Source organism: Anolis carolinensis, chromosome 2 (assembly GCF_035594765.1).
Source record: "Anolis carolinensis isolate JA03-04 chromosome 2, rAnoCar3.1.pri, whole genome shotgun sequence".
In the NCBI taxonomy this organism is placed as follows: Eukaryota; Metazoa; Chordata; class Lepidosauria; order Squamata; family Dactyloidae; genus Anolis; species Anolis carolinensis.
Genome location: NC_085842.1, coordinates 288,454,727 through 288,479,280, shown reverse-complemented (window position 1 = coordinate 288,479,280; position 24,554 = coordinate 288,454,727). Strand labels below are relative to the sequence as shown.

Here is a 24,554-nt window from a genome sequence, read left to right as displayed (position 1 = left end):
GAGGTTCACAACCTTATTTGCTGGTGGAAAGAGTATGGCAATGTTGTCATCCATTCCCCAATTGCCAACAGAGTGGAACCCCTTCTGTCCATGCAGCTGATGCCCAGTAAAATAGGTCGAGAGGCAGTTATGACAGTGGCAATAATACCATGATTGTTACTTCATATTTGCTATGGGTTCATAACTCTGGCTTATACACTTGTAAGTATGATCCTGAATTCCAGCCATGGCTAAAATTACATTTATATAATTTCCCCTTTGTTTTAAAGTTAGTATTAATTTTGCCTCTTAGTTCCAACAATGTAGGGATTGGCGTGCAAGGGTCTCCAAATGTTGTTGGACTGTATCTCTCGTCAATCAGCCAGTAGTGAGGAATTGTAGTAATTGACATTCAGCAAGGACCATACAAGTCCCACTTCAGGCTTTGTGATCATAAAAATATCTGTGTACTGCACTAGTGATGACACAAGGAAATGCATGGATGTACAAAATCCTATCTCTTTTGTTCCTTTAAGTGAAAACTGTTTCCACTGAAGCCTGCTCAACATCATATGTAGTATTGCAAATACAACTATGTTTAATTATCTCTGTACTGAAGAAGTTGTATGCAGCTGCAGTAAAACACACACAGACAACTGACAGATACAATGACTTGAGAACAATTTCCTTCTCCTTCACAGAAGAAAATGCTTTATGTTTATGTATGTTACCACATTCCAAATAATCTCAGCCCTGCAAAATATTCCAGTCTAGTTTTTGTGGCCTCATTAATGTATTAAACATGTAAATGACTATTTCTGTAGTTATTAAAATAAAAGTGCATTCTTCATGTTGTTGTTCTACAAAATGTAAACAAAACATTTAGGTGGCAATACACACAGTTGATTCTCAATGCAGAGAACATCTCTTTATTGAAATATAATGGAGTTTCTTTTTCAATTTGATGTACGTACATTAAATATCCTTGCTTTTATTACATGTAGAGATATTTGGCAGATAATGTATACACACTTCCACATTTTACAGATTTACACTGTACATCATCATCCCACACAGCACATGCCCTTTCACAAGTATACAAACAGTTTTTCCCAGGGGATTTTATAAAAAAACACACTTGGCCTAGTGCTTTTGGCTGTTGGCAATCTGACACAGAGGAGCATACCAGAAAGATGAGTTCACAAATATACCAGCTGTACTTGGAATGAAAAATGCAGAAACGTGAAAGTGATTTCAGATGTCATTGACTAATAGACTGACATGTAAACATAGACACACACACAATGAGAAAAATCAGCAATTGAAAAGAATGATCTTGCAAAGCATTGACATTCAAAAGTGACCAGAACCACTGCCAAGCTTTCATTACAAAGAACATTTCCCTCTATTTGTTCCCACTTTCCTTTTAACATAGACAGGAAGGCATAGGAAAAAAGAACATCTTGTGACAAATGTGTATGTGTGTGTCAAACCACATCCAAAGTCATGTCTGCAAGGACATCCTCCATCCACACCTGTACACAATATAGAGTTCAGCCGGGAAATAGCCTTCAAATTACACTTGCAAAATCTGGTATAAATAGACATTTAAACGCAGCATGTGAAACATTTAAATACAGATCAAGTAAAAAGACTGGTGATCAAGGAAGTTGGTGGTCAGTTGGGTAGAGTGAGATCAACAGTGGGAGTTGTGTGGCCCTCCAAATGTTATTGTACTACAATTCTCAGTATTCCTCACAATTGGCTAAACTAGGATTTGGATCTGCAAGGCCACATAATTCTCACCTGACAAGAGGCATGGTGACTTGGGTCTCTGTTTCAGACAGATGGACATTTTCTGAAGAAGACAGACCGGGAGTGGTATTTATGGGCCATATAAAGATTACAAAGAAATAGCATAAGTAAGCACTGCCACAGCAACAGATGGAAGTTTGGCAATTCTATTGACTTTTAACTTGGTATTATCCAGCTGTTTTAAGGCAGGGATGGGGAATTTTGGTGGCCTTGACACAAACATATCCTCATGGGCTACAGGATTCCCACCTGTTTTAGGGCAGGACTAGGCAACTGTGACCCTTCAGATGTTGGTGGACTTCATCCCTGTTCAACCCTAGGCAACTTAGCCAAAATCAAAGGATAATGGGAGCTGAAGTCCAATATATGGAAGGGCCATGCTCATAAGGGCTACTGTTGATTGCTGCAAGATTGAAAAAGATTACAAATTTTAAAAAGAACTTCTGTGTAACACCAGAAACTGTTGTTCTGAAAAGTTTAGTAATCCATTATCACGGTAAAGCTTGAGTCTTAGATATGTGATGAACTTATTATTTACCCAACCCATGATCAGGTCAGCAAGCTTCCCTTAAATTCTTTCTATCCTATATAACATATGTAACAGGTTACTTTTTGCATCTGAGCAAATGTTTATAGCCGGCAGCCATTTGAATATCTACTCTCCGATCTAGTTATTTCTTTTGATAGTCTTGCCAAATTCATAAAGGGCAGGCTTGCCATGAAAGCAAGAGGCATGTTCATTAACCTACAGTACTGTAGGCAGAGAGGTTTCACTCTGTAATTTGGGGAACCTCCAATTACCAGCCAAAATCTGCATAAAACGCATGTAAATAAACGCATTTGATTCATAGCCTCAGAATCTATTATTATTATTTATTGTGTTTATTTATACCCTGATTTTTCTCTCTTAGACTCTCTTTGAGTCTAAGAAGACTCAAAGTATCTGAGAAGGGAATGGGATTATTTAAAAGGTCATGATATTGAGGAAGTCGTTCTTTGTAACACTTATGCATTGTATGTATATATAAATATTGCCTTGGCATTATTCCTACAGTTGCCTAGGACACAGCAAGGTCCAACAAGAGTTGCTATGCTAATCTTTGCAATGTTAACTCTGTTCAAACCATGCTCTGCTTTTTCTGTAGTAACACAGACATTCTCTTTCTCCAGCCAGAATCAACCCTTACTAAGAATGTGCCAGAATTTAGATTCTCCAACTGCCCTTTAGACCATAAGCTTTGTTTGTTCTTGTGGGTGGAGAGGGGGGAAAAAAATAAAAAATACCACTTTTCTGCTGACTCCTTAGTTATACATTTAAACACACCCACCCTCACCCCTGGTTATGCAGAGATGAAAGTCACTTACATAATGGAAGGGAAACAAACAATGAATGCCACCACTTTGGAATAAATTCTCTTGATCTCTCTTTCTTCCTGGGTGAGCTTTAATAAGCCGTAATAGGGCCAGATTTGGTAAAAAGGTAACAGAGAATTGGAAGGCAGTTTGGCAATGGCTCTATTCCTGACCAGTCAAAAATACTAATGAGCGATGTGTAGGCTATGTGAACACTACTGGAACAACATTAACTATCTGAGTAGAAACACAGGGGGGGGGGGGGGGAGGAAAGAAAAGGCAGACATACACTATACAGAAACTATTTTAACTACACATAGTATTAATTAGAATATATCTAACACTAAATAAGGCAATAGAAACACACCTTTCTAAAGCCATGCCATTTTCTGAATTTGCTGAAACACGAAATGCTCTTCACAGCCCATCACTTGTTTATATGCCAAAATGCATGGAGCAGAAATATTAAAATAGTAGGATATTACCAAAACGTACTTCACATCTATACCTATTTTTCATACATAAAATCATATAACACCATCAAACCCTCCATCAAATCCTTTGCACTATCAGAACTTTATGGGATTAAGTACCAATTTTCTTATCCCCAAAGGTAGGTTAGATTTCTGACTGCCATTATATTAATATGGGCCCAGGAACTATCTAGAATACTGGAGATAATCTCGGTCATGCGCGTGTGAACTCCACTGATTTCCAGAAGTAGTTATTTACTGTTTATTCAGAAGCAATATACAGTGAAAAATACCCCAGTTAAGTGCACATAGATAATTACTTTACTAATCAATCCTACCAGAAGAAGCAGAATAAACTAATCCCACTGGGCTCAATCCATATGGACCAAAAAGGAGAGGACATGGTTCTCTTTTTCTTTTTCCTTTCTCAAAATTTTTCTCAAAGGAAGGAAACATTAGCTTGAGTGTACATTCCCCTTCATTCCTACCATGGGACGAAGCTCACCATGTACCCTATCCCGGCCCAGACTACAGAATCACATGGAAGCTGAGAATGTCCTGATCTTCCCATGACATAGTTTCTGTTGTCCCCTTTTGTTTCTACCAACACTGGAAGGGAGCAAAGAGGACCACTGGAGGTGATCATGAAAGCTGGGGAAGGGGTGTCATCTGAAGCCAAATCTTCCCCTCCAGGTGGCATATGGGACACATTTTCTGTTTTGCAGGTATGGCAATCTCCTAGATTAGAAGATGGGACTTATGTTGCTAACTTACCATGTCACCATTTCTTCAGTGGGTTTAGTCTGGTTTTGAACTGACATTTGGATTTGATCAAGTATTTGAGCTTTAGCTGGAACTTAGACTATGCACATATATTTCCAAGGAAGATTTTACAGTTAATAAAATTCTTTTGGTTGTCAAATTTGTAAACATAGACAGGAATGCATAAAGCAATGCATTATATTATATTACATCCCATATAATATAAAACATCTATACCTATACACATTATATGTATAGAATTATCTTATATTTTATATAATAGAAAATCAGTATATATACCTATACATTGCATATTGTTCATAATATACACTGTTTTAATTATGTCTGAATATTTTGGAGGCGTAAGAAGAAATGTATAGAAAAAGGCCTGTTTTTCCTGAAACCATGATAGGAAGCTGCCTTACACCAGGTTAGAGTATTTGTCCATCTACACTCATATTGCCTGCACTGATTCCCATTCCTTTCTAAGGCCCAGATTTTCCTCCCAAAAAACCCCTAAAACATGTTTCTTTTGACCGAGGAAGTCAAAGACTCATGGAGAAAAAGTGAGATATAAATAAAGTGATTGATGGATTAAGCCTGACATCTTTTGCACTTCAACCCAATGTTCTGCCATTGAACAATGGTCTCTGTACCCAATGGCAATTATTGCCATTAATAGGATTAAAGAGTGTAGGACAGGGTTGCTGTGTTTCTTATATTAATGACATCAAGAGGCAGGTAACTGTAGACATATACGAGATTATTAGCAATCAGGAAAAAGGGTTCATTTCTTCCTCAGATAAGCATTTATTCAAATGCCAACCACGACAGACATTTAAGACAAATTCCATGTCAATCACTTCTGACTGAATTCCCTACCGACACAAACAAAATTGATCAAATACAAAGGGACCAATACCAAAGTAAATATAGATTTTCTTGGATTGGGGTGATAATAGAAAGGGAGAGGTTTCCTTCTGCTTTTAAGTTTAACTCTGGTTGAAAAGAAGGATGGAGAAACAGAATGTTTTCACACAAATTAGGCAGCAAAGCTAACTAAAAGCACCAGCTCAGCAAAAATCAGAAAGTGCTATGTTAGGAATTATTAAGAAAGGGACAAAAATGTTGAAGCAGCAGACCTAGTAATATAGACCTTTACACCCAAATATTCAACAAGTTCTTACAGCACAGGGGGAGGATTACAATGAGGTGAGAGAGACAATCTGCTTCCTACCAACTATTTCTGTGCACAATTTACCATCAACTTGAAGTGGGCAGCTGGACAGGACACACCTGACTGTCCCCAGCCCTTTGCAGTTCAACGAATGCTGGGAAGAGAGCTATACGTGAAAAGGAAAGAAACTAGAGGAATGTTGTATAAAAGAAGGAATAGAGGGATGTTGCATAAAAGTTCCAATACTGCAGCCAGAGAAGAGCAGAAAGTCAATTGTAATGAGTGATGGGGACAGGAACAATATACCATTTAGTGTGCTGCATGTTTATGCATTGTCTCTATTGTTTTTGTAACTTCAATATTAAGCAGTTTATTAAAATTTATCAAACACACACACAGAGAAAAAAGTATTGAGAGATGAGTCTAGCAGAAGACTATGAACAAAGATCAACGTGACCATCTATCCAATCACTGCTGGAAAATCAAATGGTCAACGGAATGCAAGAACAATTTTACCCATTGCTTATATTCTTCTTTTCATAAAGAGCAGAGGCAGAAATCACAGAAGAGGGAGAATTGTTCAAGAATTGCTAGTAAACATAGAGCAGTGCTTCCTGCTGTGTTTCCTGCCTGATAGGATCAGACATTATTAATATGAACATAGATCCCAGGCTCTGACAGTGCGGTTTGTGCCTAAAGAGACAGGAAATCTAGAAGAAAAGGAATTATGGCTGCTTTGTTTGCCTTTGAACTGAAATGCTGATTTGCCCACCACTTCTTTAAGAAGTAGCACAGCAGCTTTCTGTATACTTCCTGTGCTTTATCCCCATGGGTGTTCAGAGTTTCTTCAAAACATTGACATAAGAATGTGATGTGAGTGCACGTATGCATTTTAGGCATGTAGTAAGTTTGGAAAGAATATGGATTTTCTTTTTTTAAAAAAAAACAGGTGACTTGAAAGTAAGAGAGCCTATTCTAATCTGGCCTCGTCCAGATATGCTGATTTAGGGTTGCCAAATGTGATGCTTATTATGCAATCACCCCCTGCTGAATTCCTGCTTCTACACATTCATCAATGGGATAGAAACTAGGTTGCCCCTTATTTGGCAACCCAGCTGTATGACATTTCCCATCATAGCCAGCTAGTATGGTCTTTGGGCTGAAGAAGATAGGTACTACACATCTGTTGGGCACTGGACTGAGAAAAGATGAGATGTAAATGATAAAAGAACCAGTTTACCATCCCATGCTGTCTGGAACTCTTAAAATGAAAAACAATCACAGGAACAGAGGTTCTCCTTTGTGTTTTGAAAGGACAGATTTCAATCAAAGAGCAATTATATAATAAACATGGAAGTCCTCCCAACAATACTCATTATAATCAAATTTCTTTACTAAAACAGGTTATAGAGGAAAATTATAGGTCTCACATTCTGAAGAGGGGAAATCAAAAGCAATCTGGGGTGGGGGGATGTATGGTTGCCCCTAGTTTGCTTCTGAAGGGGGCTCAAGGATCAGGAAAATGACGTTCAAGGTCAGCTATGTTCTGAAAGTCACATAATTTCCTGTCTTGATTTAGAACCAGTAATAAAGGGTGTGCTGATGGCAATGTCAAAGAGGTAAAAAAAAATTGAAAATATCGATACAGAAAAATAACAATTTCCTAGCAGTGTAACTAGGCATGTCAGTGGAGTGGGGGTCAGATGGGAAGTACTCATTTCAATGTTAATGTCAGCTGAACATAATTTAGAGAGTGAACAAATTTGAGATGTGCCACTATTTGTCTGCATGGGTAACAGGACAGAAATGCATTTTTGAGGGCATGCCACGACAACTGACAGGTGACAATAAAGGAAATAAATGCTGTATCATCACATTTCAACCTTTGTTTCATATGTCATATTTCCTCTAAAGTGCATTGTAATGCTCCATCCATCATATTTACCCTATAGTGGGGACATTAGCCAATGGCTTTCTCTCACATATTCTAACTGCTTGCATATCGGGAGAAATGCAGATGCAGATTTATTTCAAGACTCTGCTTTGCACTGAAATGTATAATGTTGGGGGAAAACATTTGATTAATGCTTCTCCTTAAAAAGTGTTATATGGATACATTAATTTAAATAAAACCCAGCATATCTCACAACAAACATATTGGTAGATAGGACACCGCAGAATAACAGAGTCCTAGGATGGCATGTAAGGGTCAGTAAATGAGGGCCACAATCCAACACTGACTAAAGCAGAACTTGGGAAAGCTACCTTTTCCATAATCCCCCAGCCAGAAGCAATTTTTCCAATTTCTCAGCTAGAAAGGTGAGCTGTGACATTTAAAGCAAGCCAAAATATGAGGGTGTGTTCACTGACTTAGGAGATGGGGTGGGGAATTTCCTAATGATAATTAAAGCACATTAAAATTCAAACATATTTTCAGTTTATGGAAAAGAATAATAGCACTTATTTTGTACCACTGGGCTACCAGACTAAACAAGTTGTTATTCTGATGCAATCACGTGGTTCCCATGTTCTTACAGAGCTCTGTGCCAAGCGGAAGGAATAAGATTGTTGGCATTTCTTCAAAGGATTAAACACAGCAATGCTTCCCCCACAGAAAATATAGCTAGTACTAAGGATGAGACAACTTTTATCTACATCTTGCACAAAAATAAGACAGGGATATCCATCTGGGCAACAGTAGCATTGCAAAAGGGATTAAGAAGTTATATGTAACAACAAGAGCAGGAATCTGAAATATAGCTGAGAAATAGTTTTAAAAACAGCCAATGTGTACAAAATCATTTATTTGGAAAAGATCTTCAATGCTGCAGAATCTGGAGACAAGAAAGCATGGCACTGGGTGGCATTCAATTCCTCTTTTCCTCCTTGTTTTAACATGCAAAACATCCTTTTTCACCTCTCCCCTGTAATGGGATTCATGCTCCACATTAATCCAGAACTCATCTTCCTTTCTGCAAGGGCAGTTTATTATTTTTCCACTCTGCTTATTTTACAACAACCCATGATACATCCCCTCTGTTTATCTGTTTCCAGTGTAAGTTGAACTTCTCTTACTGGGCAGATAGCATGCATGATTTACAACTTGACAAAAATATACAGGGTGTTTCAAAATGATGGACCCAGTTTCAAAGCAGTATATTTCACAATGGCAACATGTTATAATTACACAAAAAGGTACACATGGTTTAATGAGTTATCAGGTTACCAAGTTGTACTAAACATTTGAGTCAGAAACAAATCTAAAAAATAACTTTGCAAATGGAGAATATCTCTTTAGGCCTTATGTTGCAGGGTCTTGCAAATGACCGAGGCCAGGGACTGTTTGTGGGCTGGGAGAGGTATCTCGCTGCAATCATTTGAACTCTATGCCCCACCTTTTTCAAGTGACAAGAGCTTCATTCATGGGCAGTTCATGGTTGCAGAGTTACAGAGATTTCAAATCAGGTCCATATTTTTGAAGCATTCTGTATAAGCAGTCCCAACTGTTCAATTTTATGTCATTGCTGAATAAGGCTTACATGAAAGTGAACAGCATAGCTCAAGCAAAATGGGTTTGCCCATATCATATATAATGTCTGTACAATGAAAGGATTTATATTAGTAATCAGACATCTGCTTTTAAGCCATAGGCTATCATCTGGTTATATCATGTGTATTATCCAGTTGCATTTCAAACAGTATGTGTTCAAAAGGTTCAAACGTTCTTTCTTTTCTTTTTTTGTCCTTAGGACTTCTAAGCCATCTTCCACCAATTCATACTACAACTTTTTCTCTTCCCTGCTTTCCACACACTATTTTCCATTCACTTAAGGAGGAGGGAAAGTCGTGACCAAAGAGACAATGCTGGTCTTCTTGAAGCTTGAATCACACACCCCAAACAAGATGGATATACATGTCTTTGGTTATTCTTTGAGCACTTTCTTCACGTTATACAAAACCTCTGCCCACTTTCATTGCCTACCATGTGTCAAGGCCACACCCAACATAACACTTTCAATCTGGATACTGAGCATTATTAGATTCTGAGAAAGTAACACAATAATAAAATGGTGAGATTTTGTCCTGCTTTGGAGCTGGTGCTTAATTTTCCTTCTAAAGCTTAGTTATGGCTCTGGATTCTTCAGTGATTACATAGAGGGAGGAAGCAGACGAAACACCACATCAATCTAAATGGACAGTGCATGTCAAAAGCATGGTCTACAGCTGGCGACTGATCACCACTCCCCCATCTGTACAAAGGCTTCAGATTTTTAGAAGTATTACATAAGGTCTCCTTATGACAAAGAGCAGGATAAAAAGTTCCTCCCCTCCAAATGAAAGGAAATCTGTAGAAAGGCCAAATTTAACACGGGACATTGGCTATAATAACACAGTTTTGCTATTTAAAGGTGGGCTAATATTAAAAGCTATGAGACTCACACACTGTAACCAGGATGTTGGCACTATCCAAAAATGGGGGAACAACTGAAATGAACAATGAAACTTATATTAACATTAAAACACTAGAATGTATATTGAAAAGCTATCTTGGTAAGATTCACATTGTAGATCTAATTTAGAAAAAAAAGGTAACCATCCAACAAATCCCTCTGCCATGAAGCACGTAGTTAAGATATGTCTTTCTGTGCCTGCCGCATTTCTTTGGGGAAATGTAAGTGTGACTTTATAGAAGGCAAACAGTTGATTAAGGAAACAAAATGAGCTCACTTTCCCCTCTTTTTTCTTATCTCAATCTCTATTTTTCAGAATCACCATAGCTCACAACTGATTAAAAAAACACTCTTAGCTTGAGAGTCTGTGAAAGGATTGCCCTGAGGTATGCTGCTTCTGCCTAGTTCAGGTAACATGCAGTCCTGTGTTGTCTAAGTGGAGTAGAAGTATTACAGCAATGAATCTCCTTCCACAGCTGATGAGACAGTTCAGAATGATGTCTCTTCCCCTTTCAAAGCAATCTCTGAGGCCACCTGACTAAATAGAACAAGAAAGTACAGTCACCCAATTTATACTCATGGAGGTTTGTCAATCTCTTCTAAGTGCTACAGTTATTTGTTTCAGGACCTCATTACAAAGGTCCATGGATTCACCACACATCGTGGTGATACAATTACTATTACCAAACTAAAAAAGAGACTACTGGTTTTCTGTACTATAATTTTACAGAAAATCTGATTTACCCTGGAAATCATGCCTTGCCTTGAAAACATGTTTATTATTGGATTTTTAATTTGATTTTCCAATTAGTAGTATGGTTTTGAAGGTGTACGAGTTATTTTGATCTTAAATGTGATTTAGCTGCAAGTATCAGTCTAAACTCCTAACCCAAATCATCATTAAAAGGAAGCATGAAAGCTAATGTTACGTACACTCATGCAGTTAATTCTGCATCTTATTATACACATTAAGATTAGCATATATTGTCAAAAAAAGGATGTGATGACTCTATTTATATTGGCTCAATTCAAAATAGTGATATTATTCTGTGGCTTCCGTATCCGGAATGAACATTACAAGGTTAAACTAGCAGAATAGTTCTCATGCTACAATTTATTTAAGTTTGCATATGGCCGAAAGGTATTTAGATGTTACAATGCCTTTAACCCCTTTGCCTGTTATGAAACAGAGAATTCACACTGTCCTTGAGCCTGCAGAATGACTTAGGAAATACATTTTTCCACATGGAGACAATCTCCGTGAAGGGAACTTGTTATATATGAAACCACCATTACTGGCTTTTGACAACAATTTAAAAAAAAATAATTTGGAAAGAAGCAACTCTTAAGGTTAACAATTCACAGAATTTTCACCTTAGTGTAACACAGGTGAAATCAATAAGACTCCACTAGTTTAATTGATCATTGGGATGTCCTTTTGCTCTATCATAGAAAAGACAACATATATGGTTTATAATGGTTCAACAATTCACTTCAAACATTAACTGAATGGATGAAGTGGTATGGGAGAATGAGAAGGGCCATGGCTGTTTGTTGTCCGTCTGATATCAACATATTTTCATCCCCTTTTACATGACTAGATCTGAAGCAGGAATTGCCATGCAATGACTTTTATGTGTATAGACATATTTGTGAGTGTTCAGCTTCATATAGGAGAATAATATGTGGTGGCTCCAAATCATCAGACTTTCCCTAAATATATGACTGGTTGGGGATTGGAGTTGATTGGATGTGTGAAGCTAGATGTGGATCTAGCAAACATAGCCCAGAGCCCGGAAAAGTTATTTTTGTAAAGTACAACTTTTCCAGGTAATATAGAGGACTCCAGTGAGTTCTAACACCTGGTTTGTTTCCAGACTCCTCTCACTCATCCTGTGTGTTCAGTGAATTCTAAACTAAGAGCTTGGAAAGGCTGCATTTTAAGACTACAATTCCCAGAAAACTAATTCAAGGATTGTAATACTAAAGATGCAATTTTAAAACATGCTGTAATCCAAGAGCTAAAATACTAAAGTAATGTTTCTAAGATCTGGGGAACATTTGAAGTGGACTTAAATCTAGTTTCTAATCTTCCGTCATAGATATTTCATTTTGAGAGTAGGACTTCTGCAGCCTTCCATGATCTGAAAATCTGAAGCCTTTGCCCATCCACCCAGGAGATCTGACACTTGGAAAGAGAGGAAAACAAATTGTAAATGGCTTTTTATCCACAATCCATCCCAAGTTACATCAACACTTGGGTTCTGGTGTCAGGGAGTCGAAGTCCAACCAAACCTCCACAGACCAGAACTGTAGAAGCCAAAAGAATAGGAATTGATTTGGCGATGACAACAAAAGAGCCAAATATTAAATTCCCAAGAACAGCTGCTGCTTTGCATAATGCGTTTAGGAAACCAAAGCCCGTTGCCCTGAAAGAGAAAGAGATAGAGAAGGAAGAGGTTAACATGGGTGGGAAGAAGTAAACTAGGAAAGAAAAGCATAGTGAACTATATGGTAGTTTATAAACCATTTCTGAAAATGCTTAACACATGTAGAAAATACAATATCTCTGTACATAAAATAATGCCACATGCTTTCTGAAAAAGCATCCCATAAAATAATAATTTATCTGGAAGGGAAAGGAGTTTTTCTTTTTTTTTCAAAAGCAGTTTGGAAACAGAAGAATCTTGTGGGAATTATTGAAGTGGAGCTAAATGACTATAGATTTGACACCATAACCTTCCTGAATGATACGGCAATAATCCAAGATAGCAGAAGAAAACCAACACCTTCACTTATTATCATGTTCCGCAAACACCATGTCTAGGGATTGAGATTGGTTTAAATAAATTGACAAGGCTGATCCAATGACTCCGCCCCAACCAAACTCCAAAACTTAGTCACTGCACTCCCTAAGGAAGAGTGGAATTGGGAACTTCTAGGTTGGATTATAAAAACAAACATAAGAATAAGATGCAAAAAGCACATTAAAACAGCAAAATTGTATTAAAACTAAAGCTTTTGCCTGGTACAAAACGGTGCCAATACATTCAGCAGGCCTCTTTGGAGAGCCACGCTGAGCTTGGATCACCAGGCTTGATAATTCATTCATTCATGTTAATTATTAGATTACCCGTGTTGTCTTTGCCTTTAGCAAATATAATTTGTAATTTAAATTAATTCATAACTTAGAAATTAATTGTCAGAAACTGAATTTTCCAGTAATTACTATGACATTTTGCTAATGAACGAATTAGGATGGACTAATCGGGGGAATGGCTGGTGAAGAAAAAAATACAAGAATACAGCATGCTGTTAAGAATTTTATGTATCTAAATGAAATTTTCTTTCCATTCATAAATTTCTAGTATTGTGGAGGTAGACACTGAAAATTGTTCATGCCTAACAATTCTTGCATTTGTTGTGTTTGCATTCCCTTAATACATTTGCTTGCCTTTTTATTTGGATTTATTACTGCAATAGTAGAAATTTAGCGGATGAAGAAAATTTCATGGAGAGGGGGGAACACACCAGAATTTGGGGACAATGCCTTCATTTTTGTTCCCTCTCCCAGTAGCTACACAACAGCATTCAAACTTAAGCCAAGCAACTTTGTCGGCAGAGCACAGTATCCCTGCAGGCATCAGATAAGAAAGTTATTGGGGGAGATATATGGAAGGAATGGAATTGATTAAATCTGAAGTGTTTCTTGAAATCTTTCTTGCAAGTTGTCCACCTCTGTCCCAGAGAGATAAAACAAGAAGATAGTGTTCCTCTCAAGAATACAAAATATGTATTTGTTTTTAAGCAATCCACCTCTTTAAGAAGACTTTACTGAAGTGCTGATGAGACCACTTCCAGGACCTTATCACATTAGGAAATACTCAATTTCTGAGACTGTCTGTGAATGATTTCGAATTACCCCATCCTGTCAGTATTCCATCAGAATTTATCTGCAAAGTATCACAGAAACTGGTTATTTGCAGATGATATTCTAATCATGCTTTTTGAAATACTATGGATTCTTCCATTGCTGAAGCACTGTTTTTGGCTGGGTTCAGTGGTCTTTGGATGGAGGTGAACTACAACTCCCAAAATCAAACTTGGCACACAGACTGAATATTGCCTGCTGTGGATACCGATAGATATTTCGGGGCAATTGCCCTGGGAATCTGGAAATTGCAGTAGTTCACCCCCATCCAGAGAGTACTGCACCACACCTGGTACACACGCCCAAAATGGCCAACTTATAATACTGGCAGGGTTTCAGGAGGATTCAGCCACGATTCTGGGAATTGTAGTTCACCCACTCTAAACAGAAAACATAACATTAAAAGACAAATAATACCATTCTCAAATGACCCGGGCATCACCGGGTCCCCAAGCTAAAGGTAAAGGTTTCCCCTGACGTTAAGTCCATTCATGTCTGACTCTGGGGGTTGGTGCTCATCTCCATTTCTAAGCCGAAGAGCCGCCGTTGTCCGTAGACACCTCCAAGGTTATGTGGCCAGCATGACTGCATGGAGCACATCCCCAAGCTAGTTTTATATAAAAGTAAGAAGGACTTCCAAGCAATCTCTTGTTGATTACTTGGTTATTGAAAAGAAGTGAGTCTAAAAACACAGTGTTAAAGGGTAGGGGGTCCACACCACCAGGGGGTCCACATTCTCACGCCACTGCACAGATATTCAAAAGACACAGTGACATATAAATATCCAGGCTATTAAACAGGGATGGGTTTAGGTAGAAATCTAAAAAGTTACAGGAAAGGCAATTAGAAACATTTAAGCTTTGCTAGTGTAGGTGATAGCAACAGGAGGAAAAAGGATGTGAGCACAACAATTAAGCCCTTGTAGAAATATGCACCTTGAACCTCAAGTTTTATATATCAGATATCTGCATCAGCATTATCTGTGCTGGCTTCTGTACTCTGGCACCAGGGTACCCATAAGCGGTTTCAGGAAGTTCCCAGATACATATCAACTGATATTCTAAAACCAAAAAAAGTAAACGCCATCACATCAAAGGTAGCCTTCTTCTACAACACGCCATTTGTCCACCTAATTGGTCTTGTCCACTCAATAGGATCTACCAATTCACTTCCAATCTGAATTCAAGGTGCTGGTGATCACTTCCCAAAGCCACAAATGGCTTGGAACCTCAGTACTTGCAGGGATGCCTCTCCCAATCTATGCCTCATTGAGATCTGATAGAGCAGTAGTTCTCAACCTGTGGGCCCCCAGATGTTTTGGCCTTCAACTCCCAGAAATCCTAACAGCTGGTAAACTGGCTGGGATTTCTGGGAGTGGTAGGCCAAAACACCTGCGGACTCACAGGTTGAGAACCACTATGATAGAGGAAGGTGCGGTGGGGGACCGGCTTTGTTTAGATCCCAAAGTTGTGTGTTGGACAAAGGTAATGGTTTTATAAATACATTTAAACACCTGGTTTTTGTGAATTGCTGATTTGAAAAGGTTTCATTAGAGAGATACTACTGTTTCCACAGTTAAAAATACAGAGTTGAACACGTTAAGAAAACTTGATGCTTTTGTATTTTAAGATCTCAAAAGGAGAAAAGCTCTATTGCTGAGCTTATCTGAAATCAGCTACTGCAGAGCACAAGTTCAAGGCAGCAGACTGAAATAATCAGGATTATATTGCATATAAATCTTTCTTAAGATCCTATCTGAAGAAAAATATACCACAGTAGTCTACAAATAAAGTTAGCTGAGAAAGATTAGGGTAAGTGGTGATTGCATAAATGGAATAAAATTCCATATTCTGCTTGCCTAGGTAGAAAAAGATCTTAATAAATGAAAAGAGAGGGTGAAAGAACAAAAGGTTGTAGCGGGCTATGATATTGGATGGAATTATCTTGATGACATACACGTATTTAATTCTGGGTTTGTTTTCTTTTATGCAGGTTGTAAGGAACTATTGAGAGTTTAATATGGAGCAAAATGTATATGAACCTTTTAGCTGGTTGAAGGAATCCCTTCCAATTACTTTCAATGAGAGGGAACTTTTATTTTGAAAATGATAAAGTTTTTAAACGGTAAAGCCCTGTGGATGGTGGGATGAAGAAATAGTTCATCTGCCTTGGCAGCAAGCGCCCAGAATGTGTTTTAGATGATGTGTTGTGGAAGGCTTTAATGGCCGGGATCACAGGGTTGTTGTATGTTTTCCGGGCTGTATGGCCATGTTCCAGAAGTATTCTCTCCTGACATTTTGCCCACATCTATGGGAGGCATCCTCACAACCTCTGAGATGTGGGCGAAATGTCAGGAGAGAATACTTCTGGAACATGGCCATACAGCCCGGAAAACATACAACAACATACAACAACCCTGTTTTAGATAAACCAGAGCCCCTGAGATTGCAGCACTGCTTCACTTTAGGACTGCAGCCTTAATCAGATGATCACTAATACTGACATGGTTTTATATATGCCTGGTGGGAAGAAAAACACTAGCTCAACAAAGCTTTTGCAGTGCATTAGTAGAGCTCATCAGGTGCATTATTACAGAAGAGTAACAAGCTTTGAAAGTATCTGATCCATAAATAGTTGAGGAAAACAACTAATGCTGGTTTTTCGACCACTTATATGGCATAACTAACAAAAACAAGACTGGAACACTGTTATGCTCTTTCCACAGGATGGCAGTAGAAACTTGCTGTGCCAGTGTCTCCAAAATTATACTCAACCCCCCTGACAGGATTATACATAGATCATAAATAATACTTATAACAAAAGGACAGAGGCCAGTTGAAAAGGAAACTTGAAAAGTGTGTAATATGGGGAGGGAATACATGAACAATGAGTATGTGTATGTGTTTTAATTATACTTAAACAAACAATGTATATTTTCAAAAATGAAAAACAAGTTTTTAAAGATAGTAATACTATTCTCATTCACAATCTCCTCCTTTGGCTTGTCATTGAGGCAAGGAGATGATTCTAAAAGCTATACCAGTGAATGTCAAATTCAGGCAAGTTGTACAATGATGACAGTCCCAGTCATGGATTGCATGCTTTGATTTGCTTGTAAAAATGTAGATGCAATGCAATAAATAGAACTATGAACTCAAGTAGCCTTCAAAGAAATAGCTGTGTTATTCTGTCACTACATAAAAATACTGGATGGCTCTTGTGGTCTCTTAAAACTCTTTGATTCTATTATTAATAATGGGAGTTTTAAGTATTAATCAGAAGAACAATTTAATGAAAGTACAATAATAAAAATATAATGCCATAAAAGCAAACTGTTTCGGATGTATTAATACCCATTGCAAGAGAACACACTGCTAATCTAGAAACCAAGGGTCAAACTTTATTGCTTGCTTGGAGGCTGATTGGAACAACAGCCATACTGGATTAATCCAAAATGAGTAGCTAAGTACATTTTCTCTGACATTGACTAATGTCAGCAGAGACCCAAGGAAATATATAATCTGTATGTCCACAATTTATGACTGAGTCAAACAGGCCAATCCTGCAGATAACCAGGTGATTCCTCTGCTTGCTTTCCTCCAATATGAAGGTTGATATATGTCTCCTTTAAAATACAGAAACATGCCCAGATAGCAATGGAAAGGATAAATATGGTCATTTAATCTATCCTGTTTGATGATGATGATGATGATGATGATGATGATGATGATGATGATGATGATGATGATATTGACAATGATGATAATGATGTTTTGGAAAGGATGTATAGCACAGTAAATATATATGAATGTACCTCCTGTCTGTAGGATAAAGTTCCACAGTAATGACATCAAGGGAATTCCATGCCGAAATCGTGAGGCCATTGTATAGACACAGCATGCCTATCATCATGGATTCACTTGTACCAAACCACAGGAAAAAACAACTAATTCCAGAAAGAATCATAGAGCCACCTGTAGGCAAACAGAGAGAATTACTACTTATGTTGTCTTAGTATCTACTACACTATAATTCCATATTAACGTCAAGATCTTTTACCAGAAGTAACCTGCATCTTGCAAACATGCTAGACCCAGGTGGCACCCCCACCTTCACATCGTCTAGACTAGTGAAGACTTGGGCTGAGGCCAAATCATGTTTATTCTACTTGCTCATCACTACAAGGCTCAATTGAAGACATACAGGAACAATTTGTCTGCACCCTGAGCTGTAGGTGGAATGATGAGAGATCATTCCCTGACCATGCTTTTCACTGATCCATGGTTTCTGATCTTGGTCTGTACTCTGCCTAGCCTTCTTGTTGACTATTCTCACCTGAGGTTTCTGCCTAGATCTGTGCCTCCCCAACCTTTCTATGGGCTTAGTCATTCCAAGAACTGACTCTTCATGTGGGCTATTTCACTTGACAAAGTTTCACAAATAAGGCCTAAATAGATGGTGCATGAGCAGATACTAACAGTATTCACTGGATTTAAAAAAATCATTTGGCCCAAGTCCTCACTTGACTGAGAGAGGGGTGGCAGCTGAAATCCTTCAATATCATCTTAACTTAGAACAGAGATAAGATAGAATGTAACGCTCTAACTCTACTATTGTCACCTTTTTTCTCCTGCATGATTTTTACATTTTTGCCTGACGCAAGAATCCATGAAGCTTCAAAAGTTTGCATAATGTATTGTATGCTTTAGAGCGGGCCTGATAAACTGATAGCTGATTTATGGATTTTGGTGAATTTTGCTCATGGCCAACATATGGCTACCCCTTAATATATGGGCATGGATTAATAATTCCTCGCCAGCAAAAGTGCACAAGCAGGTAGTTGCTTAAAGCAAACAAAGCAAATGTAACATTTAGGGTGATACTGAACTTATTAAAAGAATTAATTTAATTAATTTAATTTAATTAATTTAATTTAATTTCCCTGGGGAGTTTGTTTTTAAATAGTTTTATAAAATTATTTTTAAACTCCTCTCCCACTTCATCATTCACAACCACTTAAAGCATTTTGAAAATCCATTTTAATGAAAAACATACCTAACATGGTTAAACGCCCAATTCTGTCCATCAGAAGAGCTGAGACAATATTTCCTGGTAATACTGCTAAAGTCCCCAGAAAATTAACAAAATAAATCCAATAGGCACTGTAGTCATCATCAAAGGAGATCTGACATCCTGTCTTGTTGTGATAGAATGTACAGTTTATAAATTCGCTGCCAGGATATTTGTATGGCTCAAGATCTATGGAAACAGAGAAAATGACAGAACAATATCAAGTAGTTGTGAAAGTGTTTGATCTTAAAACATTTCAAATTCCAACCCTCATTTGATGACAGTGCTTTTTATATAAAACGCTTGGATGTCAGGTCAAAACCTTTCAAAAACTCAAGGGTTTTAAGAGGTAATTGATAGTTGATGCTTTCATAGGTATGACTTTTTTATTTTAAATTACATTTCTGATTCCTATCACTATACAGGTTGAAATCTCTTATCTGGAAAGATAAAATCCAAAATACTTCAAAAACCAACACTCTTTTTCTACCAGCTGCCCACTTCTTCCTTTGGGGGAAGAGGGCTAGTCACACATCCAGTTCATACCAATAGTAGTGTGTAATGGGACAGGCACCCTGGAAATGGGCTGAATCTCAATCATTGGGCATTTGTGCCTGGCAGGAAAAGTTTCATGTCAGATGGAAGGTTTACTTTCCCCCCTTTATTTTATATCCTTCAAGTACTGTTATCATCTACACATCTATTGTGTAGAGAGAATTTAACATTAATTTATTGAACTAAAAGATCAAAAATCATGGAGCCACCACAGCAATTCATCATGACCAAGGAATTGTTGAATTCTGAGAAATGTGATTAATTTTTTCCTCCAAGATCTGTCCTTCTTCTTCCAAATTCATAATGAGGTTATATCACAGATAAGTCCATCCAGTAACTCAGCATTCAAAATCCAAATATAGCTCAAAAAGGGTGCTGAAAAATATGTGCCCTCTTCTAAGTTTGTTCTATAACCCCAGGATCCTGGCTAGATATTCTTGATAAAATGGACCCCATCCGATCCCCATCTAACAACAATTTCCTTTCACCATACCTGTGCTGAAGAAAGTGGTCTCCACAAAAATGCAGTTCCTAAAGTATGTGTTTAGCGTGGTAACATCTTCAAAATTACAGCTCTTAAAAAGTGTATCTTGAAAAGTAACTGCTTTAAATTTCATCATGGAGAACCTGACCAACAGAAATAATTTGCAATGAGTTCAGACTATTATACATTGCATGAAACCTAATTTTGGAACCATTTTTCAATTGATGATGTGGCACAATATATGCCACAATGTGGTCATCCAAACTATGGCAGTAATAATTAAAAATAATCAAACAATCCATAATTTAAGGCTCGTACATTTCATCTTTTCCTCTTGTATGCAAATCCTTTATTAGGTCCTGGTTTATATAACCATGCCTTGCTCCGATGTGACAATCAATCACACTATAGTTGGCATTAACCAGGACATGCCTCCAACCCATCATTTGAAAGCATAGTTTGAAAACAATGATTCAGAAGTCATTCCTGGCTAGTGCAAATCATATTTCACCTAATTTCTAAAGTAGAGCAAACCATTGTGAATATAAATGAAAGGAAGGGTTTTTAGGTAAAAGTAGGAAGGAAGCATTTGGCAATCAGAACAGTGGAACAGAATCAATATTCTTGACACTTATACATACAAATGAAAAAGAAAAAATCCTGAAATATAACAAGAGACAACATATATTCCTCATAATGAAATGCTTGAGATGGATGTTGTTACTATAAAGTGTGATAAGATAGTGAATGTTGCCCTCGGTTTATTGAATGATAATAAACATGTAAATATAACAAATATTTTCTGGATGAGCGTTCAAATCTCAACTCAACTGCCTGATATAGCCATGAACATGTCACTATGATCCCTGCCTCTGAGGTGGGACTAGTGACCACATAAGAGATAAATCTATCACTCTCTTTGGTGTGTCGAGGTAAGATCTTTGTTCTTAATCCAGAGTTAAATTATTGAGAGTAAGGCTCTCCAAACCAAAAATATTAGTTATTAGGAATGAAAACTGTCTAATAATTCTTCATTGTTAGGGGTGAGGACAATGTCTGGATACCAATGCATTACTAGAGATTTATTTTGGAAGCTAAATGGATTGTTTATCTATTTCAACCTGTCATTGATGAATGTTCCATTGAAGTGGATCTGATTTTCCAAAGTAAAGTTGAAGTCAAAATCTATTATCTTCTCATTTTCAAAACTCTTCCTCCTAGAAGCATATTCATCTGCTTGAAGATGCTTGATTACATCTGGAAACCAGACTGACAATCCATAGTAGCTGTGAAGAGCAATGGGTATAAGGTGAGCAAATGGCAGCTCAGAGGAATATGTCGAACATGTTTTCTTTAAAAAAAATAACTGAAGCCCACAAGATGAACTTGTGTTGCAGCACAGCCATTGTTTTCTTGAACATGCACTGATAAAAAGTAATATTTTAAAATACAAAGGCTGCATTCAGATGCAATACAACATACAGTGTTAAAAAAAAACAAGTTTAGCTTCCTATTCTGGTTTTCTCCCACCTGGAGTGGTGGTTGCTTGTGCTTTACATTAACCATGCATCAATGTGGTCTCAGTGCTACACTGTGGTGAATTTTAATTGTGATTAATGAAAACAAATAACAACTTTTAATCTATTCCAAATCTTCTGCTATTTGTTTTTGGTGGATGGCCCTGAAATCTAGTACAGTATCTGTGAAAGTGGGATGAAAAACCTCTTTGTCTGAAAATTCCTTGATTGGGTAAAACTTCCAAACCATTTTACCACGCTTCAATAAGTAAGATTAAAATACAACACAGAGAATACAATCCTATTTAGCCATGATGGTTTTGTCTTGTTATCCTTACCCAAAAGAAAGTGTAAACCATACTGCTGCAAGTTTGGTTGTATTGTCCTTGACTGGATAGGTGAAACACCTCATAAATGTTAGCCAAATCTGTGAGAGATTAAGAATATTAGCATTTTTTTCTAAACTCCATTTAATTAAAATATAAATAGACACGTAAGTTTACAACAGGAGTGTCAAGTGTGTGACCCTCCAAAAATTGCTTAACCCAAACTTCCAGCATTCTCCACAATTGGCTTTGCTGGGTAGGGATGTTAGGAGTTGCAATTCAATAATATCTAAAACATTGCTTATCTTGGAGAACCAAATATGAAGCATTAGAATTACCAGGTCAGGTGATGAAAGCTACCAGGTAGCTATGATGAAAGCTAATGATGAAAGCTATGTGTTCCAACCCCATATGTGGTCCCCTTAGCTCAATGTTGACGTCTTGAAGTAAAAGATTTTCTAAATATCACCTAGTTGGTGTTTTAAACATTTACACAAATCTGCTGTGCAATGTTTATCGTGAACTCCGCAGAAAATGTTTCATAAAAAAAAGGAAACTTAGCATGTCAGAAAGCCTTGCAAATGCCGATTTGTTAAAAGTAAATGTATCATGTTTATACCTATTTCATAAACCTATATATCTGGGATCATATAAACATTTCTCGGGCCAAAAGGGGTCCCAAGTGAAAAGGTTTAAGAAGCCATGGTCTGTACAACAATTTATTACAGGAAAAATACACCAAGGGATTTTTTTCTCCATTGATAAAATTGACAGCAGTGAATTGTTCACAGTCTTTGAAATGTGTGAGTCCAAGAACAGCATGCGACACGGGACCTGGCTACATGTCTGGCATCGTTCCCTAAACTGACATGGGCATGCCAAGCCTTTTAACTTTTTTTGGTGCTGATGGCAATATACTTTCTTTCTAGTAACAGGGTGGCCAACCAGACATTTATAATTTTAGCTTTAAGTATTATTATCTGTCTCTGCAATACAATAGTATTGATTTCAGTAAATGTATTTAGCATCAGGGAAGAAGAAGCAAAGCCTTTTTTTCTTGCAGTCTATAATTTTAAAAGTTAAATATGGAAAACTACACACACTCAGAGTGATTCTGGTTTTGATTAGTATTCCAGATAGTCAGGATTTTTAAATTTATTTTTGTTTTGCCGTAATATGCCAGAAATACAGAAGCAGTTGAAAAGCATGAAATGGCAGTAGGGCAGGTAAGGGGAGAAATGCTAGTTGCACTGAAATAATACAACTACCTTAAGGAGAGCTCTGTAAGATCTTAATTCCAGGATTTTAAATCCTCCAGCTATACTATATTTCAGGTGATATATCTCTTTCTCTTAAATCAGCTACACCAGGATGTAAAAAAAAAAAATTGGACTGCCTTGGTCCAAGTACTATATGTTCCCCATATCTGCAGGATATCCAAAGCTTAATTTCTCCAAGTCTGATAAAATATGCCCTCTATATGTATTTTCTAGGTTCTCCAATGCAAGTCTATAGTTGTCTTGGGCTAGAAGTTCTTCATTTCACTATTATTCACAGGTTTGCATATCGATGTGATGTCCAGGAACATAGCCCCCAAAGATACAGTGGTTTATTGTATATTTGTAGTGGAAAGGACCAAAACAGAGTGTACAACTTATAGTCATTCCTGGGACTTCCCACATGTTACACTTATAATGCTGTACTTGTTCGCAACAGACCAAGTCACACTGAATTCAATGAGAATTATTTCTGTGAAGACACACATAGGATTAAGCTGTTAAATATACTGCTGTATTAGGAACACAATGATGAAGTCAAGGTTCAAATCAGCAATTAACCATTGAGTTTACTGAGTCTATACTTTAGCCAGCCACATTGCATTAAAATTGTGATTAAAATTGAGAGATAAAAGTTGAGGTTCTTTGAAGTCAGGCAGGATAAAAGACCAAAATAAAATACAATAAAATAACAGGGCATCACCTGAAAAACACAAGAGCATGGAATAATCCTTCTCTATATTTTAAAAGGCCAGATCACATGTTCAAATTAACTTTCTTCTGACATAAATGGCAAGGCATATTTATATAGTACTAATTGCATCTTGGCACAAATAATATTCTTAAAAGATTACATTACTTACACCATCCAGTTCAGTGCGCACTCTGACATAACATCTCTTGTACCAAGTTCCCGTATCACTTTCGATCTCTATAAGCTCATCTATCTGCTTGGGAGTTTTGATCCTATTAACCTATAAAGAATACAGTAAAGCTTTTTATGTTCTTCTCACTTTGAAGAAATGAAGATATTTCACTGCTAAAGAAATTCAGCACATTGTCCAAAAGAGGTCAAGCAAGTGGTTTCATGCAACACTTTCCTTAAACAAAACAATTAATCTTGTCTAAAGTACCTGTCCCTTAAATGGAAAAGGAGGACTAGATGCTGGACCATTGAGAGTAACTATATGGAACAAGCAACTATGTGACAAGGTGGGTTTTTTGTTTGTTTACTGTAACACTATTCGTGCTTAATTTTGCAAAATATTTAGAAAACTCAGTGGGTCACTGGTCACTTTTAGAAAATTATCTCAAGAAAGATTAAAGACATAAGGGGGAAAGAAGTTACATTTAGTTTCTATATTGACTTTATTAAGTTGTTATT

The 24,554-nt window shown here is 37.3% G+C and overlaps 1 protein-coding gene across 3 annotated transcripts in view; it reads right to left on the bottom strand.

The window, feature by feature from the left end:
* Positions 1–881: 881 nt before the first annotated feature.
* sv2c (synaptic vesicle glycoprotein 2C) overlaps positions 882–24,554 on the bottom strand; it is a 107,223-nt gene continuing 83,550 nt past the window's right edge. For all 3 annotated transcript variants that reach the window (XM_062972341.1, XM_008102931.3, XM_003216251.4), the window contains 7 exons: positions 24,034–24,144; positions 21,906–21,994; positions 21,172–21,336; positions 20,060–20,193; positions 18,997–19,200; positions 17,756–17,915; positions 882–12,439 (listed from right to left, as the gene is read on the bottom strand). In XM_062972341.1, the coding sequence (XP_062828411.1) occupies positions 12,256–12,439; positions 17,756–17,915; positions 18,997–19,200; positions 20,060–20,193; positions 21,172–21,336; positions 21,906–21,994; positions 24,034–24,144 (1,047 nt within the window). In that variant the 3' untranslated portion in view covers positions 882–12,255. The remainder of the gene's footprint in view (positions 12,440–17,755; positions 17,916–18,996; positions 19,201–20,059; positions 20,194–21,171; positions 21,337–21,905; positions 21,995–24,033; positions 24,145–24,554) is intronic.